The 25,783-nt window shown below is 43.3% G+C and overlaps 1 protein-coding gene across 1 annotated transcript in view; it reads right to left on the bottom strand.

Annotated features, from left to right (window-relative positions):
• Positions 1–16,826: 16,826 nt before the first annotated feature.
• Positions 16,827–25,783, bottom strand: part of PNLDC1 (poly(A)-specific ribonuclease (PARN)-like domain containing 1) — a 10,268-nt gene continuing 1,311 nt past the window's right edge. Inside the window, 15 exon segments of the mRNA XM_009080930.1 lie at positions 16,827–16,893; positions 17,468–17,566; positions 17,734–17,909; positions 18,345–18,444; positions 18,970–19,012; positions 19,230–19,283; positions 20,138–20,205; positions 20,979–21,034; positions 21,262–21,347; positions 21,603–21,672; positions 22,129–22,266; positions 23,271–23,350; positions 24,659–24,782; positions 25,050–25,130; positions 25,717–25,783. The exon segment at positions 25,717–25,783 is cut by the window's right edge and continues 18 nt beyond it. Of these exon segments, the coding sequence (XP_009079178.1) occupies positions 16,827–16,893; positions 17,468–17,566; positions 17,734–17,909; positions 18,345–18,444; positions 18,970–19,012; positions 19,230–19,283; positions 20,138–20,205; positions 20,979–21,034; positions 21,262–21,347; positions 21,603–21,672; positions 22,129–22,266; positions 23,271–23,350; positions 24,659–24,782; positions 25,050–25,130; positions 25,717–25,783 (1,309 nt within the window).

Here is a 25,783-nt window from a genome sequence, read left to right as displayed (position 1 = left end):
TTTTCAGAGACACTCTTCAAGTGTCTGTAGACCTACCCTTCAGTCCTATAATGTGTAGCAGGGTGCAGCTCGTACTTTGAAGACAGTGGGGTCTGTCCTCAGCAGAAATCTACCCTTGGTAAAATCATTCTGAGTCTTATTTCCCTCTTGGTCCAGTCCCTGATGGCACAAATGCTAGCACTCAACCCAGCACCACCACACATCAAAAGAGAAAATACACTGCACCTGTCTACTGGCAGCCCCAACAGCTACTGAGCATGAGGACCACCACTGCTACATAGGCTAACACAATACAGGAAACTGCTGGGAAAAGAACAGGGTAGGAATGGAAGTGATAATTTTGGCATATATGATTAACTACTATAGGCAGTTTAAACCATTTTAGCTTTAGTTGTGCAAAGCAGAAGTCACAGGATTAGAAAATGTGACGGAGGTATGAGATGAGTCAGAGCTCTCCATGATAAAAGGTTGGAAGAAATAGTTTGAGTACCAAGTAGCCATTAAACTTAGCTTTTATTTTGTTTAGGTTGAGACAAGATTATATGGTTACATCCAGTTACTGCATATAGACTAAGTCATTTTGTTAAAGATAATCAAAGAAGGGTCTGGTACCATGGTGCTCTATCCTTCAACCTGTATTTTTTCTGGAGGTTCCCGTCAATGGGTGTCCAAGTCCTTCTTGAAACAGAGTTGCTAGTCAGACTAAGTTATGTCAAGTGCCTGCCCTAGTAAGAAAGTTTGCCCTGACATAATCTTTACTCTTGATTGTACTAATCTGTCTGTCTTCTTTCTTTTATCCCTTTTTCTTTTTATTCTCTAGCACATATTCATCATTTACATGCATTTTCAACCTATCACAGAAGTTAGCCATTATTTTGTCCTCTCTGCACTGCAGGAATAGGTGATTAAGTAAGATGCTTGATGCATGTTACTGTGAAACCTTAATCTCTTTGCTTGGGTTCACTGAACACTCAGGATTTCTCAGCTGAAGTCTGGTGGTCCACCTATCTCCCTGACCTCTGTACAAGAGAAACAGCTATGCTGCTGAGGATTCCTTGTATTGGAAAACTGTTTAAAAGGATGGTAACTGCTGTATGGAGGCACTGGTAGTTACAAAAATATCAACATAAATGACATAGGAATTGTCGACAGCCCTTTCTGGACAGTTTTTGGACTCAGCCAAGATAGGTCTGTGACTCCTTAGGGCAACATATTTACAAGTCATCTAATGACATGTTTGCAAATGTAACTACTGTGTATGATTGTAATTAGATAATAAGCAGTAAACAACAAGAGCTTTGTAATGATATGTCTGAATGAGGTATGCATTGCTATGTGATGCTGGGGTCTAAAAAAGGAATTTCCATAAGAGCTGTGAAAGTGGTCTAAAGGTCCATGAATTAATTCAGTATTTTAAAAATCAAAGTTTCACTGTGGACATGACATTGTGGTTCTGCAGGGCAACTGTAGCCCAGTTTTCTCATGTCTCATTTCTCCTTTACTGAATGTAACCTCCCACAGTCCACCACGGAATACAACTTTGTAGTGCAGTCCCCTTTTCTCTTGGTGTCCAGCTGGGAGCCTGACTGGCAGAGATGAACAAGATCACAGTGCATCAAAACACCATTTCAGAAGGGAGATATTTCTTCCTGCTTTAGGATTTGTCCCAAATGCTGAATTTTTAAAATGAAGATTCTCAAGTAGCTAAACATTGACCTTTGAGTAAAGTCCTTCTATTATTTTCAAACTGCTTCTAGCAGCAGTCTCTTTCCAAAGACAAAATATAGACTCAGAGATAATTTTTATTTTTCAAGGTGATCCAGCTTGAACACAAGTGCAAAACAAACTCATGCAGTAGGTTTACTGCGTAAAGCCAGAAGGTCACTGAGTGAAAACACTGAACTGTCTCTTCTGTCAAGTGTATATATCTGGACTAGGTCTGGAGTCCTAAAATATATTTTAACAAAAGCCACTATGTTTTCTGAAAAAGGGTATTTTTCAATTGTAGTAAGACTACAAAATGATTCTGAGGGTAAAAATCATGGGGCCTGTGTTTACTTTGTTTCAGACTTCCTCAGCCTCATCAAAATTCCACCTCCGCAAAATGGGAGTAACATGGAAGGACTGGGAGGACAACTTCAAATCTGTGAGACATTTAACGAACATAGTAATCAGAGAATCAGAGAATCATAGAATTTAAGGGTTGGAATGGACCTTACAGATCATCTAGTCACATCCCCCCTGCCATGGGAAGGGACACTTCCTTACTAGATCAGGATGCTCAAAGCCTCATCCAGCCTGGCTTTGAACACTGCCAGGGTCGGGGCAGCCACCATGTCCCTAGGCAACCCGTTCCAGTGTCTCACCACCCTTAGAGTAAAAAAACTTTTTTCTAATATCTAACCTAAACTTCCTCCCCTTCAATTTGAATCCATTACTGTTGCCGTTTATGACAACCGACCTCCTTCGGCTGAGACGGCACAGAGGCCTCACTCCAGCCCCCGGTCCAATGAGCACTGACACCAGTATGAGGATGCTGCAAATGGCGTTTATTGCTTCACTGACACCTTCTTATATACAATCACTCCTTCGTTACCGCCTTCATGTCTGCGTAGGCAATTCACGTCATTTCCCTTAACGTAAACCTAGTCTCACTAACCTTACAGTAAAAAACCTTTTTCTATTATCTAACCTAAATTTCCCTTCCTTCAGTTTGAACCCCTTGTCCTGTCACTGCAGTTCCTAACAAAGAGTCCCCCTCTGGCTCCCTTGTAGCCCCTTCAGATATTGAAAAGTTGCTATGAGGTCTCCACGCAGTCTTCTCTTCTCCAGGCTGAACAGCCCCAACTTCCTCAGCCTGTCTTCATAGGAGAGATGCTCCAGTCCTCTTACCAACTTTGTGGCCTCCTCTGGACTTGCTCCAACAGTTCCACGTCCTTCTTGTGTTGAGAGCACCAGAACTGCATGCAGTATTCCAGGTGGGGTCTCACGAGAGCGGAGTAGAGGGGGAGAATCACCTCTTTTGACCTGCTGGCCACACTCCTTTTGATGCAGCCCAGGATTCAACTGGCTTTCTAGGCTGCTATTATAGTAATACAAATACTAAAAACACAAGGAATTCACCTACTGCTGCAACCTCACAAACACAATAAGAAATGAATTTGAGTCCCTTGCAGCAAATAAAAAGAAAAGGGGTCTTGGCTTTTTTTTATATTTCCACCTTTTCCAACTTTCTCCTTTATACCTTCAATAGAAGTGGGACAAGATGCTGAACTGTGGTAAGTGATCACATGGAAATGTGTCAGTAAACCAAGCAACAGTTCAGCCCCTGGCCATGAGCAAAGGCTGCTCTTGAGGACTCCAAGTTCAGGATTCCTAGCTCCCACAGTGGTGAAGTAATACATCTTGCCAAAGTTTCAGCATGGATATCTATATTGGCTGTGTCATCAGTTTGCTTCCACAAACAGTATTAATTTTGTCTTCTTCTATTCATACGTCGGTTTGGTAACAGTATTTGCCCTGCAGAGTTGAGATAACACAAAATAAGTCGTGTAGTGAACAACAACCAATTGAATTGCAGCTGATAAAGAGCCTAGAGTTCTGTGTTTTTTTGGGAATTCCATTTCTTCCTGCATCAAAACATAAGGTTCCATCTTCCTCTGAGTTTGAGGGGTTAAAGACAGCACTACTTTCTCCTTCCCCTTAACTGGGACTTCCAGTAACTGATATATGTTCAGAATCACTTAAAGTCTCAGCCTTTTGTCAATAAAACATATTTTCCTCAGAATTTAGATGCTCCAGGGACTATTGCTGACTGTATTTCCTGGTGAACACATTTCCTAGGACTGTGTTTTTTCTTCCTTGTCACATTTTCTCTTTATCTTTTGATGACAAGGACACAGGATTTTTCTTTACCTATGAGCAACACAGCAGCATCTCTGTGTGGCTCCTGGCTATGCAATACATGCTGCTGGCCCCAGCTGCAGGAATGACTTCAGGGCATGCCCCAGGTAAGCAGTTGTGTCTGCTTGTGCACCCATGGTGGGAGGGAGTGGCCTGAGCTGGCTGTACAGAGCAGCACAGAAATGTTCAGATTACCAGTTCCCAAGCCAACCCACAGGATATAGCCCTGGCAACAAAGTGCTTAACTGCACTTTAACAGCTCACAAGGCACCTACATTAAAAAGATTGAAGACTGTCAGCTCTGTATAATATGTCCTGTTTCCCTGCTTCATTATCCTTTTTTTTTTTCTCTCTCAGTTCATAGCTCAATTTTTAATACCTGTGATTTACATGCACCCACATTCCCACTGACAGGAATATACATTCTCAGTGAGGTTGAGGAGCAGAGTTTACAGACATTAATCAAGGCACACTTAAATACACTCAATAAGTGTATTCCAACTACATTGTCATGTGGCCTGTTCTGCTCTGGTACAAAGAAATCAGGCTCTGATCTGAGATGTTTTCTCAGGAAAGCTGAGAATGGAAGGACATAGTGAGGTGCCAGTCACAGAACTAGACAGTGCCTCCTCATCAGGCCAAATGTACCAGTCCTCCAGATGACTGTGACTGTACAGTATATAATATGCATAATATTTATACACATATCTTGCCAAAATTAAACGTAGTACTCTCCCAGGTGAAGAAGGGCTTAGTTTATGGTGGTGGGTTTTTTGAGGGACAGGGATGGGGGAAGGAAGAATCAGTAAGAGACTAGAATACAGTTGGTAGTATAGAAGCTATATGAGTCAGAAGAAAAACACAGGTAAAGAGATTAGTAAAATAACGTGATGGACTGTATCTGTTCCTTTCACTGAAAAGTTCTGGAGACATTGTGATGGCTGAAGACCAAAATCAGAGCTGTCTATTGACACTGTGTAGAGATGCCATGCCATCATTCAGAGCTGGAGGGTAACTCAGTGAGACTCCTGAGACAGGTGCTAGAAGAGTGACATGCTGGTCTTTCCTTTTCAAATAAATGATACACTGAAATTAATAGGGCAGGAGCAGAACTGCAAAAGCACAGAGCAAGAAAATGGTCTCAAAGTAGTCAGCTGCTGGCAGGTCACCACAGGGAGGTCATGGCACTCACCTACTCCTGTCTCCATGTGCTGACAATGACCTGTGCATGATGGGGAGCTCGAGGAGAGCTGTGGAGACGGTAGTCAGTTACCCCCAGAGACACATGCAGCACCACATCAGGAGGGAAGGCAGTGGGGTTCATCCCTCACGTGGCAGACGAGTCACTGGAGTCTGTGTCTTCTGGACCATGACCGTTTGATGACTGTGCTGGGACAGAGGAGGCAATATGAGAAGATGCCAGCCAGAATCTGTAAACATGCATGTTTTTTGTTCCTATCACCTGTGATAGTCTCCATGGGCATCAATTAATCCTGTTTTGGCAGAGTTAAACTACAGTACAGAATTTGAGATTACCAAAACCAGGGAATTAGCCCCAGGCTGTAGGGTGCTTCCTGATCCCAGCTAAATAGCTTTACACTGGTTTCTTGCATCTTCTCAGCTACTTAAGCAAGCTGGTATGTGCACCTGAGGGTGGGATCAGGGTGGAGCCTCTGAATACAAAGGCTTTGTATGGTATATAAACTACAAACTCTTCCAAAACACAAGTTCAAGTCAGCATGGCACAAGAACATGGCTTAAATAACACCACCTAAATTCTAGCCTGTGTTCAGGCACTTCATTTAATCAAGGCTTAAATGCCTCAGTCTTCACATTTGGATCACCTGGGAAGAGACAGCTGAGGGGGTGGCACTGCCTATCCCATAATTGCAAATGCAAATCTTTCTCATGATGATCATTAAACTGTAGGTGCAGGACTCCTGAAGGCACAACGTGCCAGGAAAAACAAGGCCAGGCTTTTCAAGCATTCATCCCCTTGTGTCAGTGGTGAAACAGACTTCCACAGTGGAAACATGTGATTGAGTAAGCCTAATTATACCTTCTGGCTTCCAAGAGCAGGCCTTTATGTCAATGCAACAGGAGGTACATGCTCTGCCATAATTCACAGCCAAGGGCACTCCCTGACTGCAGTAACTGGCACAGTCTTCCAAAGTGGCAATACTAATATATGCACTTGTTCCTCATGTATCTCAAATAGATCATTATAACACAGCCCCTTGTATCACTCTCAGACATGGCTGTTGTAGCACCACGAGGAAAATTATGTGTTTGTGCATGGAAAAACTGTCTTTCCATACAAAATGTTGCGCAAGAGTCTAAATCTTCTGGAATAGGCACAGGTGGCCCCTCCCTTCTAGGGTCATTTCTTTCTCATATGCTAAAGCCAAGCTTAGATGAGGATTTGGAAACACTTCTGGGGAGAGGAGGGGAAGCATTTCTTTTTTGGGCCTCTGCCCTGATCCTTTCTGCTCTTGGACAGCTTCACAATTTGATGGCTACAGAAGCCAGAGATGCCCTCCTGGGGCTAGGCAAAGACCCAGGCTGCCAAATCATGTTTGACAGCTGATTTGAAAGCGAATAGAACTTAAAATAATACTTTTGCCATTGCATTGGCTTCAGACTTTCAGCCCTGTGTTGAATTGGATCAAGCAAAAGCAGCAAAATAACCAGTGATAAAACAACTGTTGTGCCTTCCTCGTCCACCATATTACACTTGAAGTGCCAAACAGGACTATACAGATTAGGAAAATTAAGAGAAGAATGATAGAAAGGAAAAATATTCTAAGGCAATGTGACTTTTTCATTTGCTTCAGTGCAGACAGAGCCCTCAAAGCACAACTAAAACTAGCATGGAGAGCGCACACATCCTCAGTATCTCCCTGCGATGTCCTGTCATTCCATTCCTTTCCAGCAAGTCTTCGCTCTAGTCTAATCACAACCTGCTTCATACCCTTCTCCTGTCACACCATCAGCAATAAAAGCTCTTCTCTCTCTACATGCTCATTCCAAACTCACCCACTGGCTTCAGGGGGCTGCCTTCACCCCCTCTTACAATGTGCTGCTTCTACCTCAGGGAGACAGTTTATTTTTGTCCAATTGTTTACATGAAATCTTTATTTGGTACAGGTCTTCCAGGGCTCAGACATACACACAAAACAAGAAATCTCAGAAGTTTCTTCTCTTTCCTAATTTAGGAAAGAAACCCTTCTTTTTCACCTTAACCCTTTAAATTCACTGAGCATTGAGGAAATGTTACCTTTCTGGGGGCTTTGTGCTGCCCCTCCAGTTATAGCATCAACCCTGGAGCTTTTCCAAGTGCACGCAGTGACCTGCCTCAGCTTTGCCTTTCACCTTCCTCCCACATGGCTCATCTACATACAGACTTTGGAACACCAGTAACCTGCTTGGCAAACAAGTCATGAGCTGGATTAGCTGGGGTTCCCCTTGCCATCAACATGATGGCTGCCATTGAACAACTGCAAATGATCACATGCACAACTACCCATTGTCTGCAAAAAGCAGCATGCTGGCATTATTCAAGATAAAAGTAATTACTTACTTAAACATTTTAATTACCACAGCAGCTCCCATTGAAACCTCCAGAAAAGCTCACCCCTTGGCTTGACCGGGAAAAGGACCCAGCCTGAAACTTACTTGTCGGGAGGAGGCCACAAAGTTGATAATGGGATTGGAGCATCTGCCCTATGAAGACAGGCTGAGGAAGTTGGGGCTGTTCAGCCTGGAGAAGAGAAGGTTGTGTGGAGACATCATAGCAGCCTTCCAGTATCTGAAGGGGCTACAAGGGAGCCAGAGAGGGACTTTGTTAGGAACTGCAGTGACAGGACAAGGGGTAATGGGTTCAAATTGAAGGAGGGGAAATTTAGGCTAGACATTAGGAAAAAGTCTTTTACTGCAAGGCTGGTGAGACACTGGAACAGGTTGCCCAGGGAGGTTGTGGCTGCCCCAACCCTGGCAGTGTTCAAATCCAGACTGGATGAAGCTTGAGCAACCTGGTCTAGTGGGGAGATGTCCCTGCCCATGGCAGGGGGTTGTGACTAGATGATCTGTAAGGTCCATTTCAACCCCTAAAATTCTGTGATTCTCTGATTCTCTGAATCTTGACTTACATTTTTGTTCTGAAAAACTGAGGAAAACTGCCTGTGAAGCACACTTTTTTCCTCCAGTTAGGAGATGACGTGGTTACTTCTGTCAGACATTATCTAAATCTGTCAGAGCACTTTGGCCTGGATGACAAGATTGTATCACCTCCAGCACAACAGTGCATCTGGGCTGGAAACCGATCTGGTCATCAGAGGACCATGGTTTCTGGACAAGGTGGGAGAAGAATGGGCAGAATACTGAATACTTTCCGGAAGGAATATGATCAGCTTAAAGACAGGATTTTTTTTTTCTTATTGTAATAACAAGAAATTCAGCTTAGGAAGTAAGAGCTCCCTTATAGTCCTGCATTCCCACTTCAACACATTAATGATCTCACTTCAGTTTGCTGAAAAAAAACCCCCAATATATTCTCCTTTACATCTGTTCTGTTCTTGGGAATTCTGGATTCAAGTGCTTTGTCTGCAGCAGTGGTACTAATAAAGTCTGCTTTAATAAAATCATTCATCTAGCTCATGAGTATGTCTGTGACTTTCCATTCCTGTACAACCAGTGGAGCCTTCAGCATCCCATTTGCTTAATTTTTCAAGTCTTGCAAGCAAACAAGTTGTCTGACAAAGAAGGTTGCTATCTCCTGCAGTTCCCTGGAGACCAGAGTAGCCTTAAACAACTGCAATAGCAGTCCCTCCTCCAATGGAGACCAAAAGGCATGTGGGGCTGCCACAAGGCTCATGTTCTGCCCCAGCAAGGAGAACATGGGGATGACAAGTGTGAGAACTGTAAGCATAAAACAAGAGTCTTAGCAAATGCCTCTAGCCTACTTTGCTTACAAAAGATGAAGAGTTATTTGAATTGTAATACTGGTTGAGTTATTGCTTTAAATCAATGCCACCTAGTACTAATTATTTTTCTCAGTCTTTTTTAAGTAATAGACTATGCAAATAAGTATTTAAACAGCCTAAAGAGGTTTGCCACTTCATTCAAAACTCAGAGATCAAATGCACCAGAATAAAGATTTCATCCCAAACTTGAATTTTTTTAGTCTCATTTTTAAAGAGAAATGGTAGGGTTTTATTCTTCCTTATATACTTTTAAAATGCCCTTGCACATTCCCTGTTAGGTCTGGAAAAGCAGACTGATAAGGCAGTGCTTTGCCTCTGTTGACAGGAGATAGCCCAGGACACACTGGGGAAGGTCACAGTGACAGCCCTTCCTTACAACAGGGGCACTGAGGCTGTGTCTCAAGGCAAGGAGAGACAGCCTCAGGGAGCACAAGCCTAGGACACAACCAACCTCTCCCCTTTTCTGATGGATATAGAGAACCAATTAAAATCAGCACACCAGAGCTGGAGGGATCAGTGCTGCACCTCCGGTTAGGTCCTTGGAGACAAATTACAACAAAGTTCATGTGGAAAATGTAGGCCCTAGTCCCACAAAGCATTGAACATTATCGGCTCTTGTTACTATAAATGGGGTAAAAGATGCTTGGTATTTTGTACTTTTCCAGGTCTACACAAAGAGCAAACCACACTAGATAGCAAAAGGCACAAGATCAAATGATACCATGAGTTATGTACATACTTGTGTATATTTATGTATTTATGTATTAACACAATGCATGAATTACCATTTTAACACAGAGGGACACAAATCACTGATCAATGACTTTGTGTTCTCTAAAAAAATTACAAACCATTCAGTTACATAAACAAGACTTTATCTAGGTGTGGTGATTTTTTCTTTGATGATGATAGTTATGATTTTATCAGATTGGTTTCCATGTAAAGTACTTAGTAGCTGACGAAGCACATTGTACTACAGATGATTTGCTAACATGGTCATATTTTGTGGGTCTTTATTGGAAGAGAAGCATATTTCATTGCTTTGGGACTGGATTCCTAATACTGACCCACAAAAAAAGCAAGATCAGTAATTAAAATAATATTCAGAGACTGCTCTGTTCCTAATACATTGGACTCATGAGAAATTAAGTTGTTTGCAATCTCTCTGAATTATACCTATGAACTTTTAAACCATTTAATAATAAAATATTCTTCCATCAGCTTCAGTGATACAAACTGATGGCAGAGCATCCCCTTCTTGCTGACAGAGAAAACAGCTCTTAATTCAAGTGACACCATGACAGAGTTGAACACGGTGTTGTTCCTAATTACAGGTCCAGCAAAGCCTAACAAGACCAAATCCAAGGGCTGAGAAGACAGGATGCTATTTCTGAAGTCTTTGTCAGGTGAGTGCTTCCCAGTGCCACTTCGGGATTCCGTGGGAATGCTATCATTCTCTAGTATATGTGCCATGTACATCCTGCCTCTGGCCATCATGGATGTGACCTCCATGCAGACACTGGTGGGCCTACAGTCATCTGCAGATTCAGGGGAGCTTCTCAGTCATCTCGGCTTGGCACTGGGCATTGTTTTGTCCACTGGGTACAACGCTGGTTCCTTCCTTTCGACAGCTGCCAGTGCAGTACAGTGCCTGAGGGTCCTGTGCCCTGCATGGCACCAGCGCGTTTGGCTTGAGCTCCTCATCTGACGTGTGTGCTCTTCCTTGGAGCCTGTCCTGTCTGCTCAGTGGGATGGAGGACTCACAAACTCTGCTTCCTGAGGGCTCTGGGAGCAACGATGCAATAATTATCTTCACTTCAGTCATTAATTACCTAATTTTTAACCCTCTCATAGATCTCTCAAGTTTTATCTTGTTCAGCACTGTCTAAAAGAGGCCTCCAAATGAGACTTGAGCTCGCCATCAGGGTCATTGCCGTGGCATTCCTCATCTTTGCCATGCTGTCAGACGTACAACCACTGTGAAACTCAGGCTTCCTACATTGCTGCCAGTCAGGCTTGTGTACATTTTTGCTTTGTTCAACATCCCCAACAGCAGTACAAACCCCTGGTCTCCTTGTGTGTCAGGAGATGAAAGAAGATGAGACTCAGAAAAGCCATTCGGAGAGCACTTCAGAGAGCCTTAAAGGATGGGACAGGGAGGGCAAGGTGAGAGCAGAAATAGAGCAGGATGGGTTGGAAACCCAGGAATTTAGTTACAAGATCCTCTCAAGGAGATGCACTCTGCAGGTGGATGAGTTTTTCAGACTTTTGAAGACTATAAAGACACCAAGTCACTACATGAGATTACTGAGGAAGAGTTCACAGTCCAGCATAAGCAGATTTGAAGAGGAGGTGAAACAAGTGGCAGGTGGTGTTGTCAGATTTATGGTGTGACTAAACCAAAACATTTTGCAATTGGAAAAAAAAAAACCAGGTTTTGAAATGTTAAACTTTTCATATTTTTTTCCAAAAATTGTCCCTTTTTTTTTGTGGTGAAAACTCCATTTGTAGGTGAATTTAGGATTTCTTGAAAAGAACTCCAACACACTAAATCTTTACAGTTTTACTGAGACAGAGTGTTTCATGTCTCAAAAAACAGAACACAAGTGGCTACAGGACAGGAAGATGCCACCCATCCCTCTAAAGGAAGCTGCATTCATTTTTATACTTCAGAGCTGAGGGAGGAGAGTAGCAGGAAAGAAACACTGACCCTTGCTGTAGGTTCCCAGCTCCTCACACCAGCTGCTCCAGCACTCTTGCACATCTCTGGTGAGCTTTGTGCTGCATGTGGCAGATTAGAGGGTGAATGTGCAAAACCCTGAGAGAGGCAGTAACCTTCTGCAAGCAGAAAGTGAGGTGCAGGTGAGGTGCCAAAATCTCCAGCCTCGGGCTGGAACCCAATTTCACCCTGCAGATCACCCTCAGCAAACCCTTTTGCATCACCTCCACCTCCTGCCCACTGTCTCCAAATCCAACTTCTTCTCCCAATCCCTCTTCCCTGCCGAGGAGGATGAAAGCCCATCTCTCTCTCCTACACTTGCTTATACTGGGACCTGGTAGGAGCCAACACCTGGTGAGAAAGTGTGGGACCAGGGTCCTCTTGTACTCCTGACTTGCCAGCAGTGAGGCTGCTAGTCCTGGTACGTGTGCCAGGAGTTCGTGACCACTGCTCTAGCACAAACACTAATAAAATTAGCTGGCAGGAAGAGCACAGTCTCCTTGAGAACTGCCTGCAGCAAGAGGACAGAGCAGTGCTTTGTACACCAGCAGCCCTGCCTCCTGCTCCACGTGAGGCCACCATGAGCCAGCAGCCACTAACAGGCATGATTTGTTCTTCCAGGTGCCTCCTCCAGCAGTAACACCACTTGAAGCATGCAGGTAAAGGAGGATAAGCTCAGTAGGGAGCAGGTGTGGAATGGGAGGTGCCAGCCACACTGTACAAGTACTTGGGAGTCTAAAGATGGCAACAGGTGCCTATGGGATTAGAAGAGCATTCTGTTCCCCCATCAACATGCTCTACTCCTGTGCTAAGTTACGGTACATGTAGGACATTCAGCAATGCAAACCGTGGAGCAAGAGCATCCCCCCTCCACAGGGATAACTCTGTCTGCAGAGACTCCCCGTTCACCCCTCACTGAGCAGCCAGCCCCAGTGCATCCCCTGGAGACTGCCCAACTGCTGAAGGCTGTGGGACTCCAGGGGAAGCCCAGGAGCCCAACATGTCTCCTGTGGCATCAGTTCCCATGACGCAGCGGCCCTATGGTACAATTACATCAAGCTGCATCTGTCCCACATCCCAGGGGAGGGGGCAAGTTTTGAGCACTGCAGGTGGCTGTGGGAGCCTGTGGGTTTGCAAATCCTCATGTTTATGTAGGAATGGCAAAGTCTGTTGTACATGTTTCATGCACAGGACAGGTAAGTTCCAGGGGGGTGAGTGAACCACTGCCTGCTTTGGTTACACTGGCTGCACTTGTAAGCAAGCAGCTTGTTAAACAGTGAGAGATTAAGACAGCATGAATTTTGTTAACTAAAAGCCAGAGGCAAAGCAGAAATTTCTAGCAACATCTTTTAAAGCAAGGTCAGAACAAACAACAGCTCTGTCCAAACACTAGTGCCAAGTTTTATGGGGCAAATAAAATAGTTTGTATTACTTCAGAATTCAGAATGAGGATTGCAGATTCCTCTCCCACTGCTTGGAAACCCAGATAAACTCCAGGAGTGTCAGTGGGTTGGACCTGGTCCAGACTTTAGAAGTACTTTAGGATTTCCTTGGTTTGTGTGTGCATGGGTGATGTTGAATATCCTGTTTTTTCCTTTTAAACTGGTTGTGTTTCTGCCAGGACTCCATGTGTTTCTCCTGTGTTGTAACCATTAGCTCTTGCAGATTTCCATGTCAAAGGTATTTTAAGAGCCCACCTAACTTGTATCATTGGCATGAGGTTCTTTGCCAACAGATTTGCTGTTAGCATTCTCTTTTAATCCTTGGCTGCTAAAGGTCTTGTATATGTCTATGAGTTAGCACACTTACTCCAGAAACAGGAGAACCAGTGTCAATCACTCCTGTGAGGGGCCCTTGGCTGTCCCACGTGGGGAGGAAGGGGTGCAGGAGTCCCATCCCCATCTTGCCTTCGGTGAAACATCTGTCTGTTTGCCTCTATATGCTCACCTGGCTGGGGAGAAGTTGCAAGAGGATCCAACTACTCTCATGCTTGTTAGGATGCTGATGGGAAAGGCACATTTGAATGCCCCTGCCCTGAGAATCTGAGTCTCATTCCCCAGCCCAAGCTGCAGGGCAGGGGTCTGAATGTAAGGCAGGACTGCTTCTGCATATGGTGCCTGCACTTAAAAGCGAGCAACCCTAGCCCAAGAACCCGTTTAAGTGTCCATCAGACTGTATTGTGCCCAAAGGTGCTCACATAATACCTGAAGTACTGGTTTTGTTAGAACTAGTTAAACCCACAAGCTTTAACAAGGTAGTTTCTGCAGGAAGAGAAAGCATGGGGTGAGACAGTGGGCATAAATTCCCCCTCATCCCCCATGCATCCTGGCAACTACAACTGTTCTCCACTTTTCATGACCTCCTGCCTTGCAACAAACTCAAAGCTCCTCAGGGGCCTCTGGAAGAAAATCTTCCTTTCCATCACCTCTGCCTGCATACATTCTTCCAATCTGCGCACCACCGACACCCTTGGCCATCTTGTATCCCATGAGCTCCATGTGTCTCTTGGAAGTGGTCTGTCTCCCTCCCTGTTGCTCAGCCATAGCTTTTGGTTTGGTTTCTTCTCTCAAAACCCGTATGTTAAATCTTGAACATGTAAAAAAAAGTTAATATATCAAAAATCAGTGTGTTCTTGGAAATAGATATATTCTTATCTATGCTCCATTTGCAGGACTATACTTTTAATGTGCACCTTCACAACTTGAACTTAACATTCCATTTCATTGAGGATGGGATTGTCCTTTCAAGACTTATAGCTAAAGCACACGTTTTTCATAGTGCTAAGAGGCTGGTGTGCTGCTGCTTAGGAACTCTGCTGTGGTTTTAGCACTGCCTCGGGGAGACAGGCTTAATTTTCTGAGCTGTTAGCACTCAGAACCACTCAGAAGCTTTGGCACCCCTCTTCAGAGCCAGAGTTATGAGGCAGGTTGAACCACCCTGAATTGGCTCCACAGGAATCAAAAGTATCCCCCGCTCCTTACAGAAGATACACAGGAACAGGCATAACCTGAAATACTTTTAATACTTCCAACTTCAATTAACAACAATCCCCTAGAGTCTGGAGTAAAAGCAATGGCTGAGGTCTGAATGGCTAGATTGGCATGTTCAGGGAGATTTTATCTTGACTTGCAGGTCTGTTCACACAGCCAGATGTTTCTGCTCTGATTTGTTAAACTAGCCCCCAGCTAACAGGTTCCATTTCACAGGGATTGACTGCTAGTACATCTGATTGATCTCTTTAAGAGGTTCTGAGCAGTAAGTGACACTCAGGTATTACAAGACAGGCAACTTTTTTCTATAACTTCTCCCCTAAGAAGGGGATCAGAGTATACTCAATCCGCTCTAATTTCTTCAGGTATTTGCTCTGTGTGTAAACTTATCTGATTTATAGTAGGAATATCTAGTAGAGCTACACCAATTGTTACTTATAATTTCTCCCATCACTAATGCAGGAAGGCCAAGTCACTTGATTCACTATGCCATGTTGCTACATGAGGTGTGCCTTGGAAAGGGAAAAGGCCTGGTCAGACCCATAGGCTATTTCTCCAAAAATGGTGAAAGGATCTCTGCTTTCTTCCACAGGGAAGTGTGTTTCTCTAGAGAGTGAACCAAGAGAGACAATAGCACTGCAGAGAACTAATTCATTGTTTGTCTGTGTGCCATTGTGAGAAGAAAATGGGAGGGAGCAAAATCTACAGACAGAACAGTTTCTTTGTTCCTTCAGAAGGCATGCTCCCTTATAAACTGCAGTGCTTCTCAGAGGTAACTGTATCTTCCTGATCCCCAGACTCTGAAGATTAGGTGCAAGTGAGGCTTTGTCTCCCCACATTTCAGTAGCTAGCTGAATTCAGACCCCAGAGAACAGGGGTATTATGTTTCCCAGATTATACGACAAGCATAGTGTTTTTATGGGAAAACACATGATACTGCATGCAACACAGTGAGCATTTTACTAAATCTACACACAGAGCCCGTGCTCTCCTTGATGCAAGGAGGGTGTCTAATGATGCTAACAGTCAAACATTACAGAATATCCAGGGAGATACTTACGCTGGTATTTGAAGGAACACTGTGAGAGAGAACCTTATCACCAAAGGGGTTACAAAAAAAAGTCATCAAGAAGTCAGTTACTTGTCTTGCTTGTAAAGCAAGAGCTGCAAACCACAAGCTGCGCAGAACTCGAGAACCACATCTGAGGATGTGCTGCCCTTTTCTCCCAAAGTGCAGCAAAGCAGCAGGCCCTCAGCAGCAGAGAGCATGTGATCTTCATCACAGCGCTGTGCTGCTGCTTTAAGGTCCCCTGCAGCAACTCCCATGTTACAGCACATTAAAGACAGATTCTGCCTTAGATTAGGTGATCATGGGTCCCCTTCCAATTAGGTCTGACTAATGACATCTAGGGACCATTATTGGAAACCCCTGGATCAGCAGGGTGTTTTTAAGAAGAGAAGGAAATTAGTAAGAAAAATCTCTGAAGAGACCAAAGTTCCTGGACCGACAAATACTCCAGCTATAGCAAGAGAAAGTGATCCAAAAAGCATGTCTCATGCTGTTTTGGATAAAGGACTGCTCACACCCTGTGCACTAGAAGCAAATAAAATGCATACTGACTCACCTGACCTGTGTATAGCCTACAAACTGCAACTGATAAATTCCAATTATCTGTGTCAATCCTCAGCTACACTGCCAATGAAAATACCACTGCACAATGCTGCACTGACCACACTACAAATTATTTACTATTCCTCAGAATCCATCAGCCCCAAAAGTGGTTTCTCCATCAACTCTGCCCATTTTCATTTGATAAACAGTGACATTTCTCCTGCTTTACAGCTGAAGCTAAAAATAGCCTCTTTAACTTCATAACTTCATGAACTTCATCAGAAATGTGCTTTAGGCAGCAAACACAAGCACTGGGAACAGACTGGGGTGATGAATAGCTGTGAAGATCCAACAGAGGATCAAAGTAAATTAAGGCATTGAAAGAATCATCTCCCTCTTCGTGAGAAGACTATGCTTTGAATTGATTACAAAATACCCCAAATTGGAACCCAGCACATCCTCTTTAAAAACACATTTCCAAGGAAACAATTCAAACAGTATTCATAGTTTTGGGCTTTATTTTTGCTCATAGTTTATTGAATGAAACAAAACAAAACAGACAAACATAAGAATTAAGGTCTGTGTTCCTCATGTTTCATCTCTAATGCAGTCCTTTAGAGTCAACACCTAGGAGCTCTTCCAAGTACAAAGGCCAAGAGAGACCACAGTGCCACAATACCAGAGACTCTAAAGGGCAAGAATAATAAAATGCTGTTAGGCTACTTTCATTTAGAGCTTAATTTTGTTCTTATTAAGCCCTGAGATTCTTTTCTAAACCATGTCAGGCCAGAAATTCACCCTTCAGGAGCATTACTGTCAGCATCTCACAAGAGGGGTGTACTTTGAATCTGGAATTCTCTTCCAGTACCAAGCTTTCAACTCAGTGGTAGAAAAAACACATTCATCCCACACCTGGCAGAGTCTGCCTCCCTCTCATCAAGATCAGAGCTGGCGCTACAGCTCATTAAGATAACCACCTGTCTGTTATGACAGCACATACATAGTTTTGTGCCATCCATAGGGTAACATTCCCCAGTTAACCATGATCAAGATTAAAGTCCAGTTGCCCCGGGCTGAAAGCTCATGAGCAACCACCCAGCAGTCAGCAAACAAACAAACCTACTTGTGAGCCCCTCGTTCCCCTGAAGGGATTGGCAGGAGAACATTGCAAAAGCATGGCAGGCTGCTGCTGTGACAGGGCCATGGACCCTGAAAGGAGTGTTTCGCCCTCCTTCCCATTCCTGTGCTTCCCACAACTCACTGCAGCAGGCAGTTGACACACGGAGAGTGCCTCCAGTGGCGATACACGGAAACCTGCAGGTGAGGGTGATGCTTGTAATCCCGCAGGACAAGCCTGACACTGTAAGGAAAGCACTGGTCTTGAGCCTTGGCTTGCAGGTTGCTTACAGCATCCCACGGCTCTGGGCAGGATCTGTATCTAAGAGTTGTCACGACAGGGAGAGGGTGGGATAAAGACTTGTATCAGAGGAGCAAAGGCTGAAAAATTAATACTTTCTGACCACTTACTGTTTGTATCTTTGAGACTGCAGAATGAATTGGTTCTTTGAAAGTCGTTTCACATCAAAGTGACAAAGACCTTTAAACTCGTGGTAAATCTGCCTCTCATTCAGCTCTAGCCAACCTCGGACATGAACAACCAAGACAGGGGGTTGATGGCAGCGAACATCTTCCCCAGAGAAATTCTGGACAATGTACAACATTGAGACATATCTGAGCACAGAAATACTATAGAAGCACAATTAATATAATCAGAAAATGGACAAAAAGTGACACAAATGACAGGTTGTACAATACAGCTGTTGATGTAGAATTACTTTACTTTTGTCCCAAAATTCATCTAAGCATCAGTCATAAAAGGAAACGGTCATGATTACCATGGAGAAACAGCAATGTAAACTGACTAGTTCCATCTTACAGAACAACAATATGAGTACACGTCACAGAGCAGAAATTCAATTAATTTTCCATTTTGAAAGGTCCATTGTGTCACTTGTATGATGACAACTTCTGCCAAGGTGGGCCCTGGCACTGCTGGATTCTCCTCTAATGAAGCCATCAGCCAGGCTACAGGCCTACACACCCCCCAAACTGGTCACAGACCTGCAATTCATACGCACAATGCTTGAAGCACCACCTCTGGTCATATTCACTTTGTTCAGATGCTCAGCTAACACAGTGAGATACTGTGAGAAAGAAGGAACAGTCTCCACTGCATCCCTGAATCAGAAAACAAAATGGAACAAAGTTTTATTTCTCCAGCACTGCATTTCTGCACTGTCAAGCTCTACAACTAATGACAAAAAGGCATTTCAGAGCTTGGCATCTACTACAGAAGCCAAAAAGCTGCAAGCAAAGGGAAGGGTTTTGAACAGTTGCCTCTTAGGAACTTAACTGAAGGCACTAATTCACAGACATTTCAAAAATGGAAACTAATGGAAAATTATTTGACCCTTACCCAAGTGAACTGACCTTGGGAGAGCTTTTTCAAGGATAAAGGAGTCACAATGTCATTTCCCAACCTCTGAGCCATCGCATGGCCCTTGATTTCATTTTTTAAATGTCAGCTTTGACATAAAGCTACTACTTTCAGATTTATAAAACACAAATCTAATTAGAACATGACATTTCCAATAACACTTTCTTTTATCCAATGGGAAGGCCAGTCAGAGCAAATGGGCAACTGTTTTCCATAGGATCCATCCATGTAATGCAATTTTCAGTAAACACTTAAACATCACTCACTCTGTGGATCTGCACAGTAGCAAATGAGCTGACATCAGAAGAACTAGAAGGACGAATAATGAGGTGGCATTAGAACAAAGCTAAAGAAATATAACTAAATAAATAGAAAGCAAAAACTCACTAAAGTGCAGCTAAGTTACTAAGAGCAACAGACTGTATATAAACAAATATTTCTTAGCATCAAATAGAGCTACAGAGCAGGAAAGGAATTGCCAAGTCCTAGCAAAAAAGTCTGAAGGAGTGTTTAAGATACATTTTACCTGAACCACAGAGAAATGCATCATAGCCTGCCTCATGAGGAGATTTCTTCTCAGCTGTCAGTGTCCAACAAAATGAAGAAGTAAACACCTTTAGCATGCTGGGAAACCTGTTACACTGCAGAATCCTAACATTTGTAACATTCTTCTGGCCTTTTTCCCCCCCACCCTCAGCTGTGTTTCCTCACCCTGAGAACCTTACACTCTGTAGAAAGCCTATGCTTCTACCACACATGTTAAAACAATACCAACATAAAGGCAGCGGTTACATGAATGTCTGAAAAGCTTAGCAAGACGAACATGAAAAAAAATTTTAACTTCTATGAAGGTCTAAACCAAATCGTGCTGTATACGTTATTGATGGTCTGGGAACCATTTCAAAACGTGTGAGGCCCTGTGCTGCAGGACACCACGCTGTCAGGAGAAGCCAGAAAATATCTGCCTCACAGCCAGTGTCACACCACGTGCTAGACATAACCTCCTGCACACACAGCACAACTAATCCTACACATCACCCACCAGGATCGCGCTACTGTCTTGGACCTCCCTGTCATTAGCTCCCACTACTTTCCCTTCCAGGGCAGCTGATTCCCACACCTCCCCTTGCTGCTTCCATGGGCTACTGACTATTCACAGCCCCAGCACAGGCTCAGTTTAGTCCAGCTCAGTGTAAATGCTGTCCGTGCCAGCAGCACAATGCAAACCTGCCCTGCATTACCCTCAAAAGCTACAAGGGACATGCAGAACACGTCTTGGAGCACAGGCTTTGGGTATGGACAAAAAATGTGTATTGGCAGCTCTGTGCAAATTCAGCAGACCCACTGACACTCATGCTTTGCACGTGGTCAGCCACAGAGTAAAACAAAATCCTTTTTATCTACCTGACTTTGATGATTTGCTTAAGAACATACCATATCTTGAGCAGCCACTTGCAAGAGCTATAACTGGGCACGGTGGATCTTTGGGATTTAGGTTGCTGCTGAAGACAAGCAAATGGTAAGACTTTTGTCTTTCCCCAGTATGTTAGAGACAACTTACTGTCCTCTAGTGACCTGTAGCTTCATTTCAGGAAAAGCTTCCAATGACTTTAAAAGGAACTTTGATACTATTCTATGAAAAGGCTAAAATACTTAGCTGAATAATATCTCCGTTTCCTTCCTGAAAACTAACTCCTAAATATTTCCTTAGTCTCTTCCCTCACTCAAAACTTGTAAGTAGCAAATCTGTTCTAACTGCATACAAAAAAAAGTGTGAGCAGAAGTAAAACTTCAAGGAAAGAGGTTGACTAGCTGGTTCTATTTGAATGGGGAACTCTGGAGGACAGATTAATAGATACCCATGGAATGACTGCTCATGTGCTCCATTTGAACATTGTATTTAGTTACTGCTTTGGGCTCAGTGCAGCCCTCTCTTAGGAGCAGGCATTTGAAACTAGCATGTATTTTCACTGAGAACTGAAACTTACTCATTTCAAAACATGACACAAGCAACGTAATTCTCAAGTTGTATGTATGGCTGTCTGCAAACCAAACTTGTGACCAATGGTGATACAATATGGGAAGTGACTTAGAACAAATAAATTATTCCACAATTACTTTATAAGAAAGATGTGCATTTAAATTTAGAAAGTCAAGAAACCAACTATAAATCATTAGGGAGGAGGGAAAGTATGAACATAGAAATGACTCACTTTGAAATGTCTTTCCACAGAAAACACAGGGATTGCTGAAGGCTTTATTGCCCACCACTTACCTGCACAAGTCTTCATACACCTCCAAAAGACCAGATGCTCGAGAAAGCAGACACTCCTATAAAAGAAGAATGTGTTAGAAAATCAACCAAGAAAGACCTCATGGTAAGTGAGTTCAATTATTTGTACTGCCAATTTGTTAAATGAGATATAAAATTAGAACATGCCAGGGCAACACTGAGAACTGGTTGCAGTTCTGTAACCAAAGGGCACCGATGAAAGATATCCTCTATTTTGGATGAAAAACAAGCTTTAACTCCAAACAAAAAGACCTGTCTGTCTCACCTTCTGCATAGATTTTGTTACAGTCTTGGTGTCTATGAGGACAGGAAACAGGTTGTGAATGTTCCTTTTAAACTCCTCATAGCTTTCTGAAAGCAAAACACATGTGGAGAAGGTATCATGCAACTGGGGAAAAGCCAATGCTATCACTGCAAATTAATAGGAGAGAAAAGTGAAGGCAGAGGATAATGCACTGCTCCAGCAGCAAGAGCTCAGAAAAGGCAACTAGCACTGCCACTTGCTAAGCACTGCAGGTGTCTGGGGTGGCAAATGGTCATTGCACCTCTTGTTCCATTCCCACTGCAAAGGCAGCAGGCTGGGACAGCAGCTACAGACAGCATTACCTGGAAGAGGCTTGTAGAACTTATCATGAAGATGCATAAGGTCCATAAGCATGTTGTGTCCCACCAGGGGCTATGGGGAGAACATAAACATAACAGCCCACTGGGGCATATTTTTGAAGAGAGCTCAGAGATAAGCAAACTGAGGAATTTTCAGCCTATTTTTTCAGCAGCATTCTATTTTCAGTGCCCCCAAGGAGCTAGGTGAATTCTCAGTTCAGCTGAACACTGGCAAAATGTTCCAGCCATAAGAGACAGACTTTGCCTACACATTGCCCATAGTCTTCTGAGGCTGCAATTCATTCAGTAACATACAGAACATAAGAATTTCCACACAAAGTCAGACCACTGGTCTACATGGTCCAATAAACTGGTTTATAAAATTCTGAAAAGCGTAACTTGCCCAAAAGGCAAGAATCTGGTCAGCTTTTTTAGCTGGTGACTCGCATTGTATAATGCCAGGATTTTTAACATTTACCCAGCAAATTAAAAAGAGATGAAAAACAAGAGTAGGGATAAGGCATTTTACCTTCTTGGCTTTAACAAGTATATGAAAGAGGTTGGTGAAGCCTCTGGCAGACAGGAGAATGAGCTCCTTCTGACAGTGGTCATGAACAGAGTTCTCCAGAAGCTGACGATGCTGTGGACTCACTTTTTTCACCATTACCTGAAAAGAACAGTCATTTGGTATCTCAGCCTCCCATGTTAGTTGTTTGTACATTACTAACTGGAGTTCAGTAATGCTGAGAACAAATTCATCTTCTAGGCTATGAAGGATGGGGAAACTGTGCATCCCCTGTGACCTTGAGACTGTCTCACTTCTACATGGAGATCAGTGCCTCAGTAACTAAAGAGACATGCTCTAAGGATGTCTTATTGATGCCTCTCTTCTTAAGAGAGTAGTTCCTTCCACAGAGGCTTTTTTTGAGCACAAACAACTTCAATTCAAATGACCTTGACACCAATATGGTAAGTTAATGGCACCAAAAACCCAGAAACAAAGAGCAATCACACAAACTGAGTCCCCAAGGGCAATGCTTCAGGTGAGAAAGCTAGGTAAATGTGACACTATGCTGACACTGGTTATCAGACCAAAATAGGACTAATGCAAAAAAAAATTTCATAATCTACTTCTAAGCAACTAACCAATGTCATACTCATATCATTGTTTGAGAAGTCCACAGCCATAGACTTAATACATAAAATACTGCATCAAATGTAAAATAGCAATAGTGAATAGCAAAACAGCAAATTGCATATCAGAGAGTAAAAGTCTTCAAAGCAACTACATGGCAAAAGGCAGCAAAGGAAAACAAACAAAAAAAGAAGCTAAAAACTGTACATTCTTGTGGAAATATTGAAGGAGAGACCTAATAAAGTCTGAAGACACAGAGAGGGTCCCTCCAGAAGTTCCCTAAGGACAAGCACTTCTAGTTCAAGGTATCTTGTGGCTACAGGACAGACAGAAACCAGAGTTACTGAGTTTTCTGTATCCCTTTTCTTGGAATCCCACAACCAACATTTCCCAGGGCATTCCTTTGTAGTTGTCTTCTCCTCCTCCTCGACTCTAACATTAAAAGTACAAGCAACATTTCAGAGTTCCTGCAAGAATGACAGTCCTGTCTGTCTAGATAGAAACCCTCTTTTCAAAGGTCCACATTTCCATCTCACCCTCTTGTCTCCAAGAGGCTCTGTCCAAACATTTTGGAGAGCCTGCCTCAGAACCAGCTGAACTTCAAGCATTTGGTAGACTGCAACAGAAAAAGAAAAAAAATTTAAAAAAAGAAGTAGCAAAAGTTTCGAGAGGCACAAGGAAAACATATTTTTCTAGACAGAAGGACTGACCAGATGTTTCTCTCCCAGTGTATATAAAATATTCCTGAAAGTATGATCCCGGTACATTACTGTACACAATGACAGAAAGAAAACAAATGCACACCACAAAAAACACCAGAAGTCAGTGAAAATTTCAGGCAAATAATCTTTTATGAGGACACAGATGAAAGAAAAAGACTAACTGAAAAGTAGAGGGAAGAAGGCTACTACACTGAAGAACACACACTGTGGTTTTGGAAGGTTTCAGAGCACCACACACAGAAGCCAAGAACACATGCGGGGTACCAATACATTTTATCCCATAGATGATAAGGAACTAACCGAGTCCTCTCCTAAACAGCATTCAAATAGATACCTTAATCAGTTTCATTGCTTACTTAAACAAATGTCTTTCTTCTCACAGGTGCTCACTGTTACCAGGCTCTATTACAAAAGTATCAGTATCATATCTTCTACAGCTGGCACAGCAGATACAAAACACAGCATAGTCCCTACACCCTCATATTGCACACTCTACAAAAAAGCATCAACACACAAAGCCTTAAATACTTCCTGCCCTTCCTAATCTTTTCCGTAATTTATTCCCCAACCTACAGGATTACATTTTCGGTTCTGTGAGCAAACCTGCAAATTATTCCCTGCCAAAAAATGCTGTCCCTCAACTCCCTCAAAACAGCACAGACATTCTTCAGCTCTGCTATAGTGCTCCCAAAACCTAACACAGGTGCTAAGTGGCCTGTTTATCCACGCTGGCATGTGTGTCTCCATGGGGCTCCTTGTTGCTCCACACAAGAGGGCACAAACTCTGAAAGGAGAGCCACCTTTCTCTGAGAGTAAGAAACCCAAGAAACACATTACCCAGGATTTAAAACAAGGTAATGGTTACCCTGATTCAGTGCAACTACAAATTCTCCAGCTGCTGCTCTGAAGAAGCGCAAAATGGAAGTCAATTACCACAAAGCATGCTGCAAGCACCCAGACATCCACTTCTGCTTCAGTGACTCACCATCCCAACAGAGCAGAAACACAGAGCACAGAGATGAACTCCTGACAGGAACTGAGATGTAAACTGGGGCAAAAAGTTGTAAAGGCAGGACGGCCACTGGTGCTTTCTCTCTCAACAGAACAGGCAGCAAAGGACAGCAGCAGCCCCAGAGGTTCAGGAGTGGTGATGAAGCCACTCAGAGCCCACAGGTGGCCAAGGGAAGCACCCTGTTTCGTACCACTCAGATCCTGCAGAATCATAGTCTCCTCTTCCTCTGCTGCAGCTATCCAACGGGTCACTTCATCAATAGCTTTCTTCAGCACATCCCTGTGCAGAGCACTAATGCACGAGGGGGAAAGAGGCTGTGTGAGAATAGCTCCTTACAGATAAAGCCTTGTACCCTGCTGTGGGAATGCAAAAACGGCATTTCCCAACATTCACCCGATTCTCCATGCTGTATCCTGTGATCTCAGTCTTCAGAGAGACTACAGCATGCAGGAACAACTGACAGCGAGGGACTCAGACCAACAGGCTTCAGTATTTCTACAAAACGTGATCTGAGTGAAGGTGAGCAGTCAACACAGTCAGTACTGAGCAGCCACCACCCTGAATAGCACTCACCTGCTGACTTTCCAGCTACCAGCTAGGAGATGCTGTCTAAGGATCTTCTCCTGTACCTCATTCATGTATGGGATTCCATCTTTGAGGAACTGAGGGGGGAGGAAATGCCAGGTTGGTTATGTTCTCCTGGATTTCCTTGCAGCACATTAGAGAATAGCAGGTTAGTCAGGACAAACAAACTGTATGAAATCCAACATATATGGAGGAAGGATTTTTGTCAACTGTAACCAATTTTTTTGCTCTGCTTTTATATTTCCTTTAATAAGATATTTCCAAGTGTCAAAATATCAGATGCTTCCTGTCCAAAACTGCAAAACCTTACTCTTACACGATGACACAGTCTGAATTTTATGGGAAATGTGGCAGTACCTAAGACAAGTAAACTGAGACTTCCCCACCTTCATGGCTAGTAAAGACATCTGCTGGGGTCTGTTTTAGTAACTCCTCAGCAGTAACTTCCTTAGGCAGGAAGATCTGTCCTAAGCTGACAAAGATGTGGTTATTGCCTCTAGGAAAGTTCACTATCCCTGTTGATAATGAACTGCATGATGCATCCATACCTTAGTAAGATGCTACTTACTCCAGAAGTGTAGCATTTAGGGATACTAATCCTGATTTCTCCTGTAATTGCACAGATTTCCTCTGTTCTAGATTTCTGGCAGGGAGATTACCTACCTTATTATAGTCAAAACCATAATGAGTGAGGAAGTGAATGCTGGATGCAGAGATGGTGAATTCGACA

This window comes from Acanthisitta chloris, unplaced genomic scaffold (genome assembly GCF_000695815.1).
Source record: "Acanthisitta chloris isolate BGI_N310 unplaced genomic scaffold, ASM69581v1 scaffold19538, whole genome shotgun sequence".
Lineage (NCBI taxonomy): Eukaryota > Metazoa > Chordata > Aves > Passeriformes > Acanthisittidae > Acanthisitta > Acanthisitta chloris.
The sequence above is the reverse complement of the archived record's forward strand: the minus strand, read 5'-3'. Positions and strand labels throughout refer to the sequence as shown.